The 17824-nt window shown below is 39.0% G+C and overlaps 1 protein-coding gene across 1 annotated transcript; it reads right to left on the bottom strand.

Moving 5' to 3' along the window:
- Nucleotides 1–1985: 1985 nt before the first annotated feature.
- LOC148849292 (E3 ubiquitin-protein ligase UPL3-like) lies at nucleotides 1986–16605 on the bottom strand. The gene is made up of 17 exons (XM_088947958.1): nucleotides 15252–16605; nucleotides 14829–14939; nucleotides 14570–14686; nucleotides 14296–14466; nucleotides 14063–14224; nucleotides 9996–10244; nucleotides 9761–9882; nucleotides 8204–9632; nucleotides 7137–7229; nucleotides 4436–6022; nucleotides 4105–4323; nucleotides 3912–4016; nucleotides 3404–3484; nucleotides 3253–3321; nucleotides 3017–3145; nucleotides 2801–2923; nucleotides 1986–2677 (listed from the first exon to the last, which is right to left on the bottom strand). The coding sequence occupies exons 1-17, from the start codon at nucleotides 16122–16124 to the stop codon at nucleotides 2612–2614; spliced, it is 5706 nt and encodes a 1901-aa protein (XP_088804084.1). The 5' UTR covers nucleotides 16125–16605; the 3' UTR covers nucleotides 1986–2611.
- Nucleotides 16606–17824: the final 1219 nt, after the last annotated feature.

Here is a 17824-nt window from a genome sequence, read left to right as displayed (position 1 = left end):
TAGTATTAGTGGAGCTGGGCTTTGGAATCGAAACTCGCCGGTTGGGGATGCCGCCGTCGCACTGGTTGTCTCTTTTTGATTCGAACGAAGACATGCAGTGTTGGACAGAAGAAACGTGAGGTAACTGTTGGACAGAGGAAGGTAGATTTACATCGATATGTAAAATTTTCGCTAATTTTTTATGAATTCTCTGATAAGAATGGACTTTTACATCGATTGATGAGGTATATTAACACCTCTACCAAATGCCTGCAAAACCAAACCGGGGTGTAAAATTTAATCCAATTATCATTTACATTTTAAACAAATGCAGCCTTATGAAAAAAAAAAAAAAAAAGAGAGAGAGAGATCTCGTTAATAACTCATAACCCAATTAGTTGGGACAAGGCACAGACGCATAGTTGAGTTGAAGGCAAAGGACGCCTAGACTGTTATAAATTTCTTTGGGGAACTTGAGGGTGTTGACTTGTGGGGATGGGTTTTCCCTTTCAAGCGTAAGTTAGAGAGTTCAGATTTGTTCCTATGGCTATCAAAGGATAGGGTCTGGGACGGGTCCAGGTAGAACCAGAACCGACCCAATAAGAAATATCAAGGACTTGGGAGTTGGGATCAAACCAGACCTAATAGGATATGTAATTTTAAACCCAAAATAGAATTGATTAGGTCTGAATCTGATTCAATGATCCAATTATACAGATAGTTTGGATTAGGTCTGAATCGATTTGAGACTAGGTAAAACTGGTTCTAAACTGATAATTATCGGGCCAATATATTAGAAACTGAAACCGACCCATCGGTTCATGCTCCTGAAACCAGAACCAACCCAATTTATTTGGGTCTGTTAGGTCAGACCCGACCAATTAACAGCCCTATTTGTTCCTCACAGGGTGTGCCTCACACCAACATCATAGCACAATGCAGCGGTGCATTGGGAATATCTTCCGATGAATGATAATTTACAAGTACAGAGATGCTCCAAATGTACAGCTCCAATTCCAATTTCTGTAAGGTTGGTATGAGGAGCAAATCCGAACTCTAAGTTAGAGGACTGAATGGTCTTTACAGTTTACGAGGTGTGTAGTGAGACATGAAATTCCATATCTCGTCTCTTGTTCAGATGATCAGGGCAAGCATCCATGCTCTTTGCTCCCAGTGCAATTAGCTTTCCTGCAACTACAGGCAAAAACTCTATATTCACTCTGTAAGCATAGGCATCCAATTGCACTTTTAGAAACATTTTCTTGTAAATTTAACATATATGTATGGGAGATATTTTTTATGTATAAAAATTTTATTTGTTGAATATTTGGATTCACTCCTGGTATCTATAAAAAAAAGGAAAAAAGACTTAAACTTTTCCAAAGGTTCATGATAAATACTAAAACGTCCCCTGTTTTTTGAAATGAATTTCGCCTCCGCCATCAGGTGGTCATTTTTTGTTTGCATATGACGTCACATGCATAAGAGTACAAATGCAAATATGTAGTGTAAAACCTTATATTTTGTATTATTTTATTTGTATTTGCACCGGTTAAGGGTGATCTGAATTTTCTCTCTCTAATAAAGAAGGAAAAGGAAAACTACCTTTTTAGCAGAGTTGAAAGGGAGATTGTTTCCACCCAAAACTAACTCCAAAGTGCATGGTGGATTCATATTTGGTCCGATTTTAAACCATTAGAATTCAGATCACCCTAAACCGGATCAGATTTATGGAGACATACTAGCAAAGCATCTGAAATCTGATTGCTGTTTCTCCTCTACATACAGATGCATCGAAATTAAGTTACAAGAGTCCCTGTTTATAAGTACATAAAACTCTTCTATCGTTTTATATACCAAGACCACCATTTTAACTGGGTTGAATGTTTGGTCAATGAATAGAATTTGTTTCTAGGTAAGTGTAATTGCTCATGGTGAGAAAGATGTTTTTTTTAAAAGTACTAGTGTTATTGCTCTAGGTAAGTGTTATTGCTCATGTTTGGTCATTGAATAGAATTTGAAGCGTCTACACACACATAAACAATGTTAAGCATTTCTTTATGTCCATACATTTATATGCTTGGGAAGAAACTAGTAACAAAAACATAAAAACATAAAAATGAAAACTGAGGTGATTCATTTTATTTACAAACAATAGCGGCAGGCAGATCCCCTGGAATCTCCCCCCTTCAGAACATCATTTTAAAAGTACTAGTCGGTCAAAGCTGAACCAGGCTTCATGAAGAACTAATATTATATTATTGAAGAATTAATTAAGGAAGCAAAAGGTGAAAGTATAAAACTTGTGCTGGCGAGCCACGGTGCAAGGTGAATTGAGAATTTACAGGAACAGAAGAAAGGGGAATAAGAAAAAAAATGCAGAGAAACCCCCCACTTCCCGCCATTCCAACGAGATACAACATGGCATGCCATGGTAAATCTTGAAAAAGAGGGGAATGGAACAGGGGAGATGTTTCTTCTTCTTCAAGTAGAGAATGGGCTGAACTTCCAAAACCAAAATTAGCCCATGAGTGGTACTGCAATGCAACCCCACCCCCCACCCCCCACCCCCCCCCCAAATGGTGGTGTCAAGATAATTATATATACCAATGGATTGGTTAGTCATGGAGGCTCAAGACAAGTCAAAGGACCCTTGCCCTTCACTGATGGCATACAGTAGTTTCTTGTACATAATTTCCTGCAAAAAGAAAAATCAACTATAAGACCATGTACAATAATTAAAAAATAGAATAGGATAATATCAAAGACGTTTTTTTTCTCATTCACTTTTTTCCTTTCTCATGATAATGAAGTGCAGGACCTTAGTTGAATAGGGAGGAAGCTTGAGGTAATTAGCACAAGTCATGACACTAGGTAAGTCATCATCCGCTGATTCAGAAGGCCCTGTTCCATTTGATGCCGTGTTTGTTGTGGTGGAAGAATGCTGTGCCAGACGCAAAATGTCTACGTCAATAAACCTCATATAAACCTATAATACTCAGCTCAGCATTAGATACATACATAGATAGGCATTTACCTTTCTCACAATTGTCAGCTTTGGGTTCAGTACGCCCAAACCACCAGGTGGAAGCCGGGGTGCACCAGTTACAAACTGGCAGAAGGCACGCTGCTGTTCAGGTGTAAATTCTCCCATTATCTCTAGTAACTAAAGACAACAGCGGGAACAAGAAACAATGTGGATAAAGTGAGAATTGGATATAGATATAAATTTGGTTTCAAAATTCAATGCTTGTATCTAAAGCAAAAGCATACATTGACAATTGCAGGGCTCTTGGCAGTGTATCCATGGTCAAATTTTATATGATCAACCAGAGTCTCAGCCTGCATAAATTAAAAAGTTAAAATCACAAGAAGAGCTACAATCATGACATAGCTTTCAAGAACCACATCAACAATAAATTACCTCCCACAACTCTCTACGGCCACATAGCAAGTGGTCCAATTCATCAGGAGAAAATATTTGCAGAGACGAAATGTCAAAGACCTGCATGTCTCAGACAACATCTAGGTCATAAACAAGAAAATAAGCCAAATAAGCAAATCTATAAATAAGGAAGGTTTATTTCCTATAGCCATCACGAAACTAAGAAATGGAACAGTGACAGTACATTGAGAGCACTCAAACCTAGAAACAAATACTGCACCCAAACTTAAACATGAAAACAGCAGCAGATCCAACTATAAGATATGGCTCAAGGCTACTAGTCATAAGGATATATCTTATTTCAATGTTCGGGCACATCGTACCAAGACAGACAAAGATGGCCCTGTTTACAACAATAAAAACTAATATAAAGTGCTATTTCAAGTACTCAGCCATCAATTGGAGTGCCCCTCTTAAAAAAAATGGAATGGGCATGTACCACAAGCATATTATTTCAAACAAATCTGTTCAGAAAAAAGTCGCTTGCCTGATTAAACCCTGCTCTGAAAGCTTCCATTTGTCGTACAATTCCAGTCTTGACAGTTGCATCAACTACCAAGGATATATACTCCTCCAAGTTATTAATACCCACCTATCAAGACAATTTCAGACTTCAGGACCAATGCAGAGGCATAATGAACTGAAAAAAAGAGGTACTTTCCAAGAAAAAACAACGATACATTTTCCTCCCCTGGTTTTAATACATAATCTGGATAACCAGGAAGTGTAAAATCCAGACAAAGATCTTCAATTGGAGTGCCACGGAAACGTAAATCTGCAATTTGATCACTACAACCCATTGCTTCTAGATACAGCTTCCGGGAAACAAGGACTTGCAATTCTTGTAGTATTCTCCCAAACTCAGCATCAAATGAAAGAATATCATGCAAATCAAGCTCCTGCATATAGACTAGGATACTAAAACACTTCGAAATTCAACAGGTAAAAACACAAGAACTTTGAAAAACAAATTCCCCTATCACTGAATAATAACTCAGCAGTTCAACTTACTTGACCAAGCACAAACTTGTAAAATGATGTTGATAATGGAAGGTCAAGAAGCCGTCCATCTTGAAGTGCTTTTGCCATCACTCGTCCAAGAAGCCGAAAATATTCAATCACTTTAAATAATTGGCTACCCTCAGAAGCATCTGTCTTAGGAGGCCATGGGCGAGGGAACAACCCAAGAGGAGCATGTATAAGATCTCTGTCACCTGCAGCAGAGTCCAATTCAAGTTTCTTTTCGTCTGAAGTATCATCAGCTTTTCTGTTTATCTGTTCATCTGCATCTACTTCCATTGCTGGCTTATCTGCTGAAGCATTAGACCTCCACATTCCAAGGCTAACCTTTTGCAGGTCATGACTTAAAAGAGTGTAAAACTCAAGTGTGGGACCTAACCCTGTGCCAACCTCACCAAAATATTCTACTTCTAGGACAGCCTTTTGACTACAATACATCTCCATAACTTTTGCTGCAGAATCCAAGATACGGTTTCTTGAGACACGGACCTTCTGGCGTTGTAATCTCCCAACACGCACCTCTCTCTCATTTGTTGAGCCATGACCATCAGCACCCTGTTGCTGCTGCAGTCGATGCAATGCACGAGACAGCCCAAAAGCAGTAGAATAGAAAAATTGTCTCCTAGTTTCAAAAGGAAACAAGAATGGGCAAGCTTTGGTCAATTGGTAGCACCACGAAGGAAGACTACCACTACACAGTGCCAGGGCATCCTGGATCTGCCGAACCAATTTAGGAGTGAGCTTGCCATTGATGAACTCCTCGTAAGGAACCTTGGCACCAGCTGAACTCAATTCCACACTAGAAATTTTCCCCTCTGAGAAATTATCTGATAATGCCAAGATTCGTAAACGAGGTGCAAGCTGATTCAAACCCTCCAATACACGCAACAATGCCAATATGTTATAAGTTGGGTTAGATTTTTCTAGATCACATGGAAGCTCCCCCTGCAAGATGCTGTCCAGAAGAGAGGTTTGATGCCATGAAGATTCAGAAGTGGTGTTGGAAGCAGAACTGGCCTTGACAGATTTGGATGGCGTGGTTGAAGCAGAACCTCCAGCTGAAGTCCTATCATTTTGCCTATCCGCCCTCTGGTACGTGATGGTATAAATGTCACTCCAAAGCCTGTTTCCATCACCAGGCAGAAAATCGGAGCCAGTATACCTCTCATCATCATCCTCATCCTGTACAAGCTGGCGTTGGATAGCTTGATATATAGTTAAATGTCTGTTGAGTTGCTTGCCACCCGCTGAAAATATCAATTTTGCATCATTTGAGGTACCAGATAAAAGATGTCCATGTCGATCCCTGCCACCCCTGATACTTCTACCACTTGCAGATGCAAGCCCAGCCATAGCAGCCGCAGCAAATGACATTGCACCCTTTGAACGAAATGAGCTTCCACCCCTAAAATCAGAAGACTCCATGCCCCTAACTGTGGAAGCTTTGTTGCTGGAACCAGAAGAAGGATTGGTTTGGCTATCACTAGTTGCAGGGGCAGCTGCACCATCCTCAGCTGAATCTCCCAATTTCACGTCATGTACTTTCTCTGCCATGCCAAGGGGATCATCTCTCAACACCTGAGAAGAAAATGAAAATCAGTCACCTTAGCTTCAACTTAAAATATCAAAGAAAAAGTGTAACTTACTACACCAACCAACACCCCAGTCATGCATTAACCCACACAACAACCAAACATGTACAACTGAAAATCAGTCACCTCAGCTTCACCTATAGTGCATCCTATTATAGTTCATTTTTACTATGTTGATTTCAGCCATGTCAAGTAGAAATCTCCTCAACAGCCACAAAGTTGTCTCTGATTTTTCCTTCTATGTTTTTCTTTATTTTATATTTTTTTAGTTTAACACATAAAATATGATCGGAAAAGTACAACAGGCCCAATGCAGATTTCTGAATTCCACTGCAGATCTACAAACATTCAAAATGTCAAATACCCTCACTCTATACACCAATGCCAGCCCATGAATTGGCATCAATTCCGAGCTGGCACCTACCCCAACTGTACTTTGGGCCTAAAAATTCTGACCCTGGGATGAACCGCCATTCTCCCAAATATGATTGCAATATGGAGAAACAGTAAAAATACAACCTGGTTAATGCATGCCAGTGCTCAGCTCTACGAAGACTCACTAACAAAGAAAGAGCAGCGCATGTTATATTCTACAATTAATCCTTAAAGTATTGCAAAATATTGACTTCTTTCAATACACAGAACATTGAGAAGAGGATGGTTTAACCTTTTCTCCTGCACTCTCTCAGCTAAGGTAGTTAAACAGCAAAAACTATGGTTAAGTTTTAAACATTTTAAGTAATATTTTTTTAATATAAAGTTTTCCCAAAAAGAAGGACCAGCAAGACAAACACCAAGGGGCCTTATGGTGGTCCTGACTAAATTGCCTCATGAAAGATTCAACGGTCATGAGAGAGAGAGAGAGAGAGCAACAGTGCAAGTAACATTTTTTTCAAAATAAACAATGTTAGAAGAATGAGAGAAGAAATTTTGTAATTTAACATGTCTTCTTCATGCAGAGGATGATAACACATAAAGCTTTTGCTGGTTTATTTTGCCTCTCCAACCCCCACCCCCCCCCCAATTCCATATACATCGTTACATACATGATAAACTATTTTTTGGTCATCCAAAAATATAGAGGAAATCAAATTATTCACCTCTTCTTGGTCATCATCATCATCTTCTGACAGATCTTCTTCAATCAACAATGCATCATCGATCTCAACTGGAGAGACATCCAACTCCTCATCCTGCACAAAACAAACATTTATTTTGTGATATGTTACAAGAAAATACAGGTTAGTAATATCACTCTTGTAAAGATCAATTCATAAAACAGGAATTGCAATTTAAGACAAAAAGTTCTTACAAATAAAAGATAGATTATAGTATGCATCTTCATGAGTGGAACCTTTTAAACTAAAAAAAATACAGTAGGGAAATATAAGTCTATGCTCAAAATAGACAAGTAAAGAAAACAACTCTCAGTATGCTACTGCAAGGATCCAGCAACATTTGTTCAGAGCATTGATAACAGTAAAGCAAGGCAACTGAGGTTTCTTAAGAACTTTATGCATAATGAGTGCATAATATAGCAGATGCTTCCATAATGCCCAGAATATGCAATCAATAATCAATTCCCATGTGCTACACAAACTCACAAAAATGACTGGTACAACTTTTCTCCCATATTAATAACTTCATGCTTTGGTGATTTACATGTTACTAAATTAGCTAAAATTTGAGGAATAGAAGTGGAAACTTTTTCCTCAGGAAGATATGAAAAATCCAAACCAAGCTATTATCATATGCTACCTAGCTACAATTCTACAGACACATTCAGCAAACGTGTACAGCCACATAACACGGCATTATCAAGATTCATCAGCTCAGCTAAAACCAGGTGTTTTTCCGATAATTGAGCAATAAGAAAACCTTTTTTTGTCAGTACAAGATACCATTTGAATAATTGTATGAAATATACAAGGAGAACAAAAAAAAAGGAGCTAAACATGGTTTGAGCACACAATCAAGAGTCAAGACAGCCACAGTACATTCCATCCTGCATATGTATTTGTGTGCATGTGCCAGAGGATAGTGGCACATAGAACTTACAATTACAATGATGTGGATATTACAGTTATGGGAAACAAAACATCAAGTACAAGTACAACGCCCAGAATATTTAACTATTATCTGGATATTTGAGTTACTATAGTCATACCTCAGAGCTAGAGTCCTCATGGGCAGGTTTCATTTGGGCATCTTTGTCTGAAGCTGCTCTTCTGCGTGCAGCATTTCTTGTTTGAGGTCCTCTTGTCTCATCTGAAGCAGATTTCAGAACAGCCTTGCCCTTTCCTTTTGAAGAGCTTGCATTACTATCTTGAGCCTGGTCTTTCCTAGGTGTACCTCCAATAGTCACCAATGATCTGGATCTGGTGGAATGGCGACGAGTGGAAGAAGGTGTAGATGTAGATGGTGATGAAGCACCAGCTCCTGCAGGTGTAGTACCAGGCTCAGAATTTCCTGAAGATGCCAAGGGTTTCTGTGCAGGTTCACCTCGCTGAACTCTTGGCCAAAGAAATTCTTCTACAGCAGCTAAACTTGCAAGGGGATCAATCAACACAATGTTTGACGAATAATCACGAAGAGATTTGTCTCCTTGAGCTCTACAAAGACGTAGCTTGAATGGCTGAGCCAATGCACTCAGCCCTGATGAGAGACGTGCACTTCCACTGGATGACCTAGAGGAATGGCTCAGTACAACTGGAAAACGCTCCAAAGAAGATAGGGAATTTTGAAGCTTCTGAACCAAGACAGTCATAGGAGCTTCATTCCCTTCATTAACACCAGCAGGAAGAGCAACAGAAATAAAAGACTTGAATCTTTTAAGTGCTTGTTGTCGAAACCTAGGCAGATTAGCTTCTGATATTCTCTCCCTGGAAAAGGTTCCACAAGAAAAGTAGTTCAGAAAAGCTGCAACAACTCCACTACCAATGAACTCAAATGTGGAAACACCATCTCCTTTACTCAATTCTGCTAGCATCTCAGATATCACTCCAATCAAGTGTTCCTCTGTATTAGCTGAAAGGTCAGCTATGCGAGGGCCAAAAGCCTTTGATTTACCCTTTGATTTAGTCTTTTGATCATCAACACAAGTATTCAACTTCGAGCATAGGTTTTTCAAGCATAGAAGGTCATCAGTTACACCGACTTCAGCTGCCTTGCTATCTGCCGAAAAATATTTATCTTTAAAAGCTTTTGCACAAGCACTTACGGTTGTGCGAAGACTAGAGTTAACAGTTGGGATTTCTACTGATGCTGGCGGTGAACCAACACTGCCAGGTATAACACTTTTTGATTCTTCCAAGCGATTTACATCTGCATTTGAACAACCACTGCGTCGCCGATAGCGCCTGGAACGTGATGATGTTCCAGGTACAGAATCATGATCTTTTTCAACAGAAGATGATTGGACAGTAGCTGTATTTGAAGAATCAGTTGATATAAGTGTATCAACAGCATGAACCACCCCCTCTCTCACAAACATCTTAGAAAATGTTTCAGGAAGCTTTTCCATAAGAATCTCTGCTATCTGAAGGGCAGGAATCAATACTTGTGGATCTTTCCACGCTAAAACACCAGCTAAGAAACTGGGAGATCAAACAATAGATAAGCAAAAAATAAACTTCTTAAATATGCATAACAAAAAAATTACACACTGAATAATATTTGCACAAAGCATAAATCAATACAAGAAAGAGTAAAATAATGCAAGTACCTCGATATGTTTGTTATACTTAGTAAAGACTGAATCATATCTGCTGTGCTAAAATACATCAGTTTTCCAATAACCGACAAACATTTGTGGCGAACTGGACCATTCACACTAGATCCATAGATCTGCTCAGCAAAAGGGGAGTAAAATAATAAAAAGTATGAACCCTATTATCTATTTAATTGAAGGAACAGGTTAAAGCCTCTTAGCACAAAATAAAACCCTTGGAGCAACTAACCTGTATCAGAACAGGAAGAAGATCCATTCCAAATTGCTGCAGGAGCTCAGGTTGATCATGCAATAACCTCTCACGGACTGAAACCTCATTGACAGTTCCATTTGCATCCTCTTGCTTCCCAGAACTACTGGCAGGAGATTTCTTTCCAGCAGAGCCTTTCACTAGATAATTTGAGCTGGTTGGGAGGGAAATGGTTCCTTGAGGCAGTGGGGGAAGAAGCTCATCCGCAAGGTTCACAATCTCAAATATCTAAGCAATGAAATGTAATCCCCCAAATCAGATATCATCAAAAAATAAAAGTGTCCGCCAGGTCAGTAAAACTAGTTTGCCCCACTTTTTTCTTAGAGGTGAGTACAAGTTAAGATACATTTAAGGTTTTCTCATAGATACTATAAAATTGAAATGCATGAATACTTTTCTCATAACACACAATAATGCAATGCGAAAGTCATTTAAAGTCATTAATGTGTTAAAGAAAGAATAATAGTATGTAACAACCTCTAAGTGCGTCTTCTAGACCACCTTTATTTTGATTTCTTAAACAAACATTCTATAAGCTTCAGATCATGAAAAAGCATCAAATAGAGAGCAGATTAAGAGAATAAATACCTGAAAGAGCAGGTGCCAAGTGAGATGTCTATAACTAATTGTATGTGAAAAAAGTTAAAGACTGACTGGCAAGAGTAGGCTAAGGACCCGACTGGAAGTGCTCAATTCACAGAGAAAGAACATCAATAAGAAAATGCAACGATGTTCCCAAAAGCTATTTTCTCCTACTCCATCTCTTCCTCCCTCTGTTTGCCAGTTCATTCAAGATTCCTAAACAACTCATTCACCATGGCTGTCATACAAGTGGCACTTCAAAGAATGGAGAATGAACTTGGAGATCTGAACAACTAAGCTTATAGAGACATTGTAGTCCCACTTTGGCCAGAAATAAGCATCATCATTGATTAAAGCAAGAATTTATCACCTTTCAGGCATGAAAAAATATACTCAATACACAGTTCTGCACTCTACCTAGTGAATCAGTACTAGATGTCAAAAGAGCTTTCTTAGGATCATAAGGAATGTACCCCTACAGTTGGGGACCCTAACAGAAACAAACAATGCAATACAGCAAAATGCTGACAAACATTACAAACAAATAAAAGACCTTATCGCTGAAGACCACCCCCACCCCTTGCTCCTGGTCCTAGTGCCCCCCATTCAAAGTGTTCCATCTACATGTTAAGAAATATAATAAAGTAAAACTTTAATGGATGTTCATTAAGAACCTGTGTTCTAATATGACACTTGGGTCCAGATGGTTCAAGCAATTCATTGAGGACAAGTTTTTTGTTGTTATTGCAAAGGCCTCCACATACCAGTTGTCATGGATGTTCAAGGACTTGTAATAGAGAGAGAATAAGTTAACAATGACTGGAAGGTAGATTGGTCAAGAAGCACTTGGTGACACGGATAATCTTTCTTTTTCTTTGTTTGAGAAAAGGTAAAGTATTGTATTATGATTCTTCATTGGTAATCATTTGTCACTAGCACAACCTTTGGCAACCATAATTAGCATCTCATTGAGTTAGGTTTTGAGATAGTATAACAGCATTGGCTTGCACTGCCTTTGGTCCTTGACTTCAGCACCAAGGGCTTTTACTCGAATTCATTTTCATTATTGGAAAATACTTCCAGCACCAAGAACTTGTACTTACACTCATTTTCTTGGTTGTGAATGCAATAATATCCAAGACAGGGGAAGCTTTAACCTCTTCACCTCAGTGCTCTTGAGGATCACAGAGGCAACTTGATTCACTTAATCATCAAGGATAGTGCTACCATAATATACAATAAGATAAACTCCAAAATGTGTCACCATCCTCCTTAATGACCTATGTTACATGGACGATGCAAGGTAAACATTGCACCCATATGAGACATATTTACAAGCACAAAGATTAAAGGGAGTCTTCTCTTGTCTGAATTGTAATATGCAACTAAGAAATCTCAAAGATTTGGTACTAATTTTGGACAGAAATTGTGAATTTGTAAATGACAACCAAGTATGATCAATTATAAATTGCCTTAATTGCTTATTTATGTTTGCATGCATATCGTCATCATCATCATCCATGTCTTATCCCAACTATGTCTGATGCATATATGCTTTTTAATTTCCTTTCTGTTACAACAAGCACTCCATTTTCATATAAAAATGAAAATGTTATTAAAAAGCCTTAACTATATGAAGTTATAAACATTGTACTAATATCCATTTTTTACCAAAAAAATGTCCACTTTTTCAGGTTTGTCAAGTCTCACACCTCCTTTGCCAGACACTTTTCTCCATGTAACATCAGTCACTGAGATTATAATATATATTACATACTTCATACATACGCCCTGTACTCGGGGCCTTTTGTTCATTGTTCCTTTCTTTGTTTCTTAAGTAATACAAAGCTTTCACTTAGAGGACCATTACCCAATGCTGGCATTAGATGTGCAGGGCCTTGAGAGGGGTAAACCAGATATGCACCTAATCAACCAGCATTTTTTGCATGCAATGACCACTCTCAGTCAGATGTGCACATTTTGACTATTGTCAGCCCAAGATTTTACCATGCACCAAGCAATGGCCCCTCATATAAACAATTTAACTCATCAAAATAAAAGGTTATCAAGCTACATTTTAGCCGATCTCACAAAAACCTTCTCTCTTGTGGAATGGGAAGTTGTTTAAAAATGGAAAAGGTAGGGCACTCATAATGGCTTTTCCATCTAACAAAGGTTGGCCTTGTTCTAGGGCTAGGGATTTTTTCCCTTTTTTATTCGACTCTCTCATGATAGACAACAATAATCAAATTACCGGTTGGTCGGACAGATGCTAATTGCCATGATACATGACAAGCAGCAACTCATATTATAGAAGATAGTTTGGAGGGTAGTGAGCAGAAAGCTAGGATAACAATGTGGAGGTTCTGGAAATTGTATATCTGGAGTAGATTATAAACCAATATTCTACTGACTTTTATTGATCAAAGAAATATTCTACTGTCTTTCGAGTAACCAACAAGCTAGTAGTGGATTGTTGGAGGCTAGAAGTGAGCAACAGGCGGTGGTGTAGCCATGTAGGGTATTCTCTTGCTAGGAATTGTGTATGAGTGTATCTGGAATGAAGGTCTACATCAGTCTTCTATCATCTTTGAAATAAGATGGTTCACGTTCACATATGTCACATCCAAACTTCAAGAGCATAGTGGACCAATGAATCCATCAATGAAGAATAATTTGGTGGTATTTCAAGACTCCAAAAGGATCAAAACAATGTAGCATATGCTATGGAACAAGATTAATCAACAAAAAATGCAGAATAGAGCAAAATAACAGAATAGGAATCATACAACTGGCCCAAAAAGCTTGCACATAGGATCTCAATTAATTAATCAATCAAATATTACCCTGTATGCACTTAAGTATTAGGCATGAACGTTTTCAAGTCTCATATTGAAACAGAATTTTAACTCTTATGGTGAAGCAACTGGACTTGATGTATTCAGCTTGTTTTCTCACTTGAATAAAGCTGTGGACATTTCTAGCATACAGAAAGTTAAAACTCTGACCAAACAATAGCAGAGTAAAAGTTCCCCAAGATTATATTGTACAAAAGATAAAGAAACAGGAAAAAAATAGTTGACTCATGAAATCAATCGATTGAATGACTAGTCAAAAAAATCAGACTGATCGATATGCTCAAATATTCATCTTTAACCTGTAAGAATTGTTCACATCAAATTGATTAATGACTATCACATTGGCATTCTTACCAAACTCACATGCACATTTAACATACTACATTACAAAGCACCATACACTCCAAGTTGGAATCTGGAACAGACTTTGTTGCACATTCTTTCCTATGTAAGAAATAACCAATGACATAAAAGAATACATTTTAAATGCACAAAAAGTAGTTATACAAGCAGTGGAATTTTATCATAGTTATTGGTGACTCATGCCAACACGGAAACCACCTATCCCACATGGAAACATGAACTACCTAGAGAAGCACCAAATACCTGCTCTGGTGGCCTGGTTAAAGCAGGTGAAACAGAAATGCTTGCAACTAGACCGGACCCAGAAAGAATATCTTTCAGAATGCCACTGATACCAAGGAGAAGCAGAGTTTTGGCACACAATGGAGACCCACTTGCACATGTTGAAAGAAGGCGGATTAAACCCTGCACAGCAGAGATTTTAAATAGGGTCCCTAACATAAGCATTTAACCTAAAAATATAGACTTGAAAATACCGTGTAAGTAGATGTGCTTAGGGATGCTTGCCCGCCTCCAGAATTACTGATAGAAACAAGAGAAGCAGTTTGTGCTACCAGTCCATGATTGCACAGTTCATCTAATTTATCTGGAGATGAGGCAAATGCCTCCGCAATTCGAGTCAAGCAGACAGAAGCATGCTCCAAAACCTGAAGAATAATAAACACAAGACAGTTCATTAGAGGGAGAGGCAACCACCTGGAGATGAGAATCTTACTGCCAAAATCATAATTTTGGACATGACGATCTTACCTTTGAATCATGATACTGAAGAAGGTTTGTAAGAAGAGGTACAGCTTCCATCACAAAGTCAGCTGCATCTGATGGAAGTTTCTTGCACATATTTGCAGCAGTAGATAATGCAACCCTCTGGAACACGGGACACACAAACACAGAAAGAACAATCAAACACAAATACACATCATTGGTTCAGTTTCCAACAACAAAACAAGAAAATTTCGCTGTTGTTGAACAACATTGATGGTGAACATTAATTTAATGGATGGACCACCTGAACTCCTGTAGAGAAGAAGTCAAGATACGATAGAACTGCCATAAGTGCACCTGCTCGCAAGCAAGCAGTTGGGTGTTCCTGGGAAATCTTCTTAAGAGCTTGAAGAGACTGCGTGCATTGAAATAAAGAAAGCATTAAATTATCGATCTCAATGAACGAGTGACAGATTTAAATGAATAATAGTTCCCAAAGAAGACAAGTAATTAGGTTTTCTTTCTAAACCATATTTGATGCCCTAAAGAAAATTCTACTGCTACTATTGGGATCTGAAAATCGACTTTTTGTTTTTCCTTTTCTACTTTATGGATTTGCTTGAATATATGAATGTGCATTTCTCTGCACCAATACCAAATACATCTGAGAAGCAAGGAAGCAGGGATGTTATCTAAAAAAATATGTTGAATGAAGAAAATATGGAACCTGTTCAGCCAAGTCCATGTACTCGATGGTAAGCAGCCGTGCACAGAAGCACGAAACAGCACCATAGTGAACAACAGCAGCACAGGACGATGGCAGAACGTCACAAAGATGGGTAAGCGCCCTGGCAGCTAGCAGCATAATATCAGCATTACTCTCGTGGTTAAGAAGCCCAACAAGAACAGGCACAAATGAGTCAACAGAGAATGTGCTAAGCGACTCCTCGGTCCCAATAGAGAGCATCTCACAGAGCTGAGTTAAGGCCTCAACCTGACGCCCTTCTTCTCCATCCGCACGCAAACCAGAAAGTATCTTCTTAAGCCGCCCGCTCTGATGAGAGGATGATGTTGCTACAACAGCAGAAGAAGGCAAAAGATCGTCCAACCCAGCCCCAAGTTTCCGAAGAAGGCCTTGGAGAGCGCTGCTCGCAGAAGTCAGATTCTGGTGCAAAATTCCAACACCACCTTCACTATCATTATCATCATCAATCCCACCGCCACCACCATCTATACTCAACCCTAAACTATCCCGATCCCTATCCCTGTCCCTGTCCCTAACCCTAATTTCAGTCTCCTTTTCTTTGCCTTTATCCGAATCTTTGTCTCTCTCTGAACCCTGGTTCCTACCACGGCGGCCGGATGATTCGCGGCGGGCAGCAGAACCAGAAGATTCTATGTTGGAATCCATTGGAGCAGCCGATGCCAATGACTCTTGGGACCGTGAATTCTGGCGGGAACGAGTGGAGATTGTCGAAATGGAGGGAACGGACAATGACGCTGCAGCAGATACACGAGCTCTCTTGCTCGAACGGGTGGTAGGCTGAGATGAAGGGGCTGCTGAGGAGGCCTCCGCCCGCTTCCGGCTACGCGTTTCCATACAAAACCCCCCTCAGTACGAGAAGCCGCACGCCTTCGGCGGCAATCAAGCTTTCCCCGATCCACCAAACTCTGGCATATCCTAATCACCAGTCTCAATCAGAAAAACCCTAGCTTTATCAAATCAGACTGACCAAGAAATAATTAACTATGCCTTTCAAGAAAACAAGAAAAACCGAAACCCCTATAACCAATGTTAATCAGCCCTTCTGCAATCAGAAATTCTCGGAAAATCTTTTCGCCGGCGATGTTTCAATTAAATCAGAACTACGGGAATTAAGGAGAGAGCTTAAGCCCCCCAAGTGTAAATTTCGCGATTGAGACACAGTTATTACGACTATAAAAAGTTGTAGAGAAGAGTTTCAGAATGCTTTGGTTTGGAAAAAAAAAAAAAAAAACCCTAGAATAAATCGAAGAAACCCTGTAAATTTCCATGGCGGTGAAGGCTTTTCCTTTCGCCCGTCTTTATCGGCATATGCTTTTTCTGTGCCTTACTATATTTTAGAAATTTTACTTAAACTTCCCCTGTATGTTTTAAACTGGGCTTAAACTCCTCCATATTTTCTGAAATTGGTAAAACAACCCTTATCATACATACGTTCTTGCTTAACAACTCCATTTTTATAATTTTTATTTATAAGTCCAAGATGCCCGATTACCCTCCATTGCAATTTGCAATGAGCAATTTGAAGTATTATTGAGACAAAGAAAAAAAAAGGGCTTATGTTTGGTTTGGAAGAAAAGAAAAGTAAAATAGAAAGTTAAGGGAAAGTTCTTAACAATTTTTGTCAACCTATAACTTTCCCTCAACATTGTGTTTATCTCTTACTCTCTAACTAATTAAATACAGCCAAATGTGCAAAGTGCCAATTGGCTAGTTGGTAAGGTCTTTACCTAGTTGTCATTAAGGGTGTCAATGGACCGGCTTTGGATTGGACCCATCTAAATCAAAATCAATTTAGATGGATTGGATGGATCAATAAGACATTAAATTGGGCATGTTCAAATTTTAATGATCCAAAGTATTTGTTGGATTGGATGGGATCTCATTCATCTATAATGATTTTATTTTAGATTGGGTTAGATTGAATTAATATCTAGTGCATTGATAGAAGATAAGACTATAGGTGTCAATGGACCATGTTTGGGTTTGAATCAATCTAAATTAAAACCAATTTGAACATATTGGACGATCTAGACATTGAAGTGGAATGGTCCAAAGTATTTTATTGTATTGGACAAAATTTGATCCAATTGACAACCCTATTTGTAATTGAGACTTGGATTTGAATCCTGCCTTTACCATTGTTTTGATTTTTTCTTTTAATTTGGTCACTAATATAGGTGTATTCGACTGGCCTATACAGGGCTGACACGTGTCGACTAGAGGGCACCAGCATAAGCTCGCCATGAGGACACTCAGGGTTACCCGATGCGGACCGGGTGGACCCAATCGTAGGGCGTTGTGTGCCTTTGGCAGAACATCTCACCAAGCCCTTGTACAACTCACATTTGGACCATCCGAGACTAACTACCCCCTGACAACTCCGACTATAAATGCAAGGCACCGCCCACAAGGTAAGGGATTCGAAAAACCTTTGTGATCTCTAGTGCTCTCTTCTCTAAGGACTTAGTGCTATCTGAGACCTCATCTGGACCCCTCGGCTCTAAACTTTTTGCTTACCTTGTATGCATACTAAC

The sequence above is a fragment of the Nelumbo lutea genome, chromosome 6, assembly GCF_056320005.1.
Source record: "Nelumbo lutea isolate HS-2025 chromosome 6, American lotus-T2T, whole genome shotgun sequence".
Classification (NCBI taxonomy): domain Eukaryota; kingdom Viridiplantae; phylum Streptophyta; class Magnoliopsida; order Proteales; family Nelumbonaceae; genus Nelumbo; species Nelumbo lutea.
The sequence above is the reverse complement of the archived record's forward strand: the minus strand, read 5'-3'. Positions and strand labels throughout refer to the sequence as shown.

What these genes read in the sequence shown, in the direction of transcription:
- LOC148849292 (XM_088947958.1), bottom strand. Translation starts at nt 16,124, where the DNA reads ATGGAAACGCGTAGCCGGAAGCGGGCGGAGGCCTCCTCAGCAGCCCCT. An exon ending in TCTTCTCTACAGGAGTTCAG is followed by an intron (nt 14,687 to 14,828) that starts GTGGTCCATCCA and finishes CCCGTGTTCCAG; the next exon opens with AGGGTTGCATTATCTACTGC. An exon ending in ACAAGTTTGTGCTTGGTCAA is followed by an intron (nt 4,324 to 4,435) that starts GTAAGTTGAACT and finishes GTCTATATGCAG; the next exon opens with GAGCTTGATTTGCATGATAT.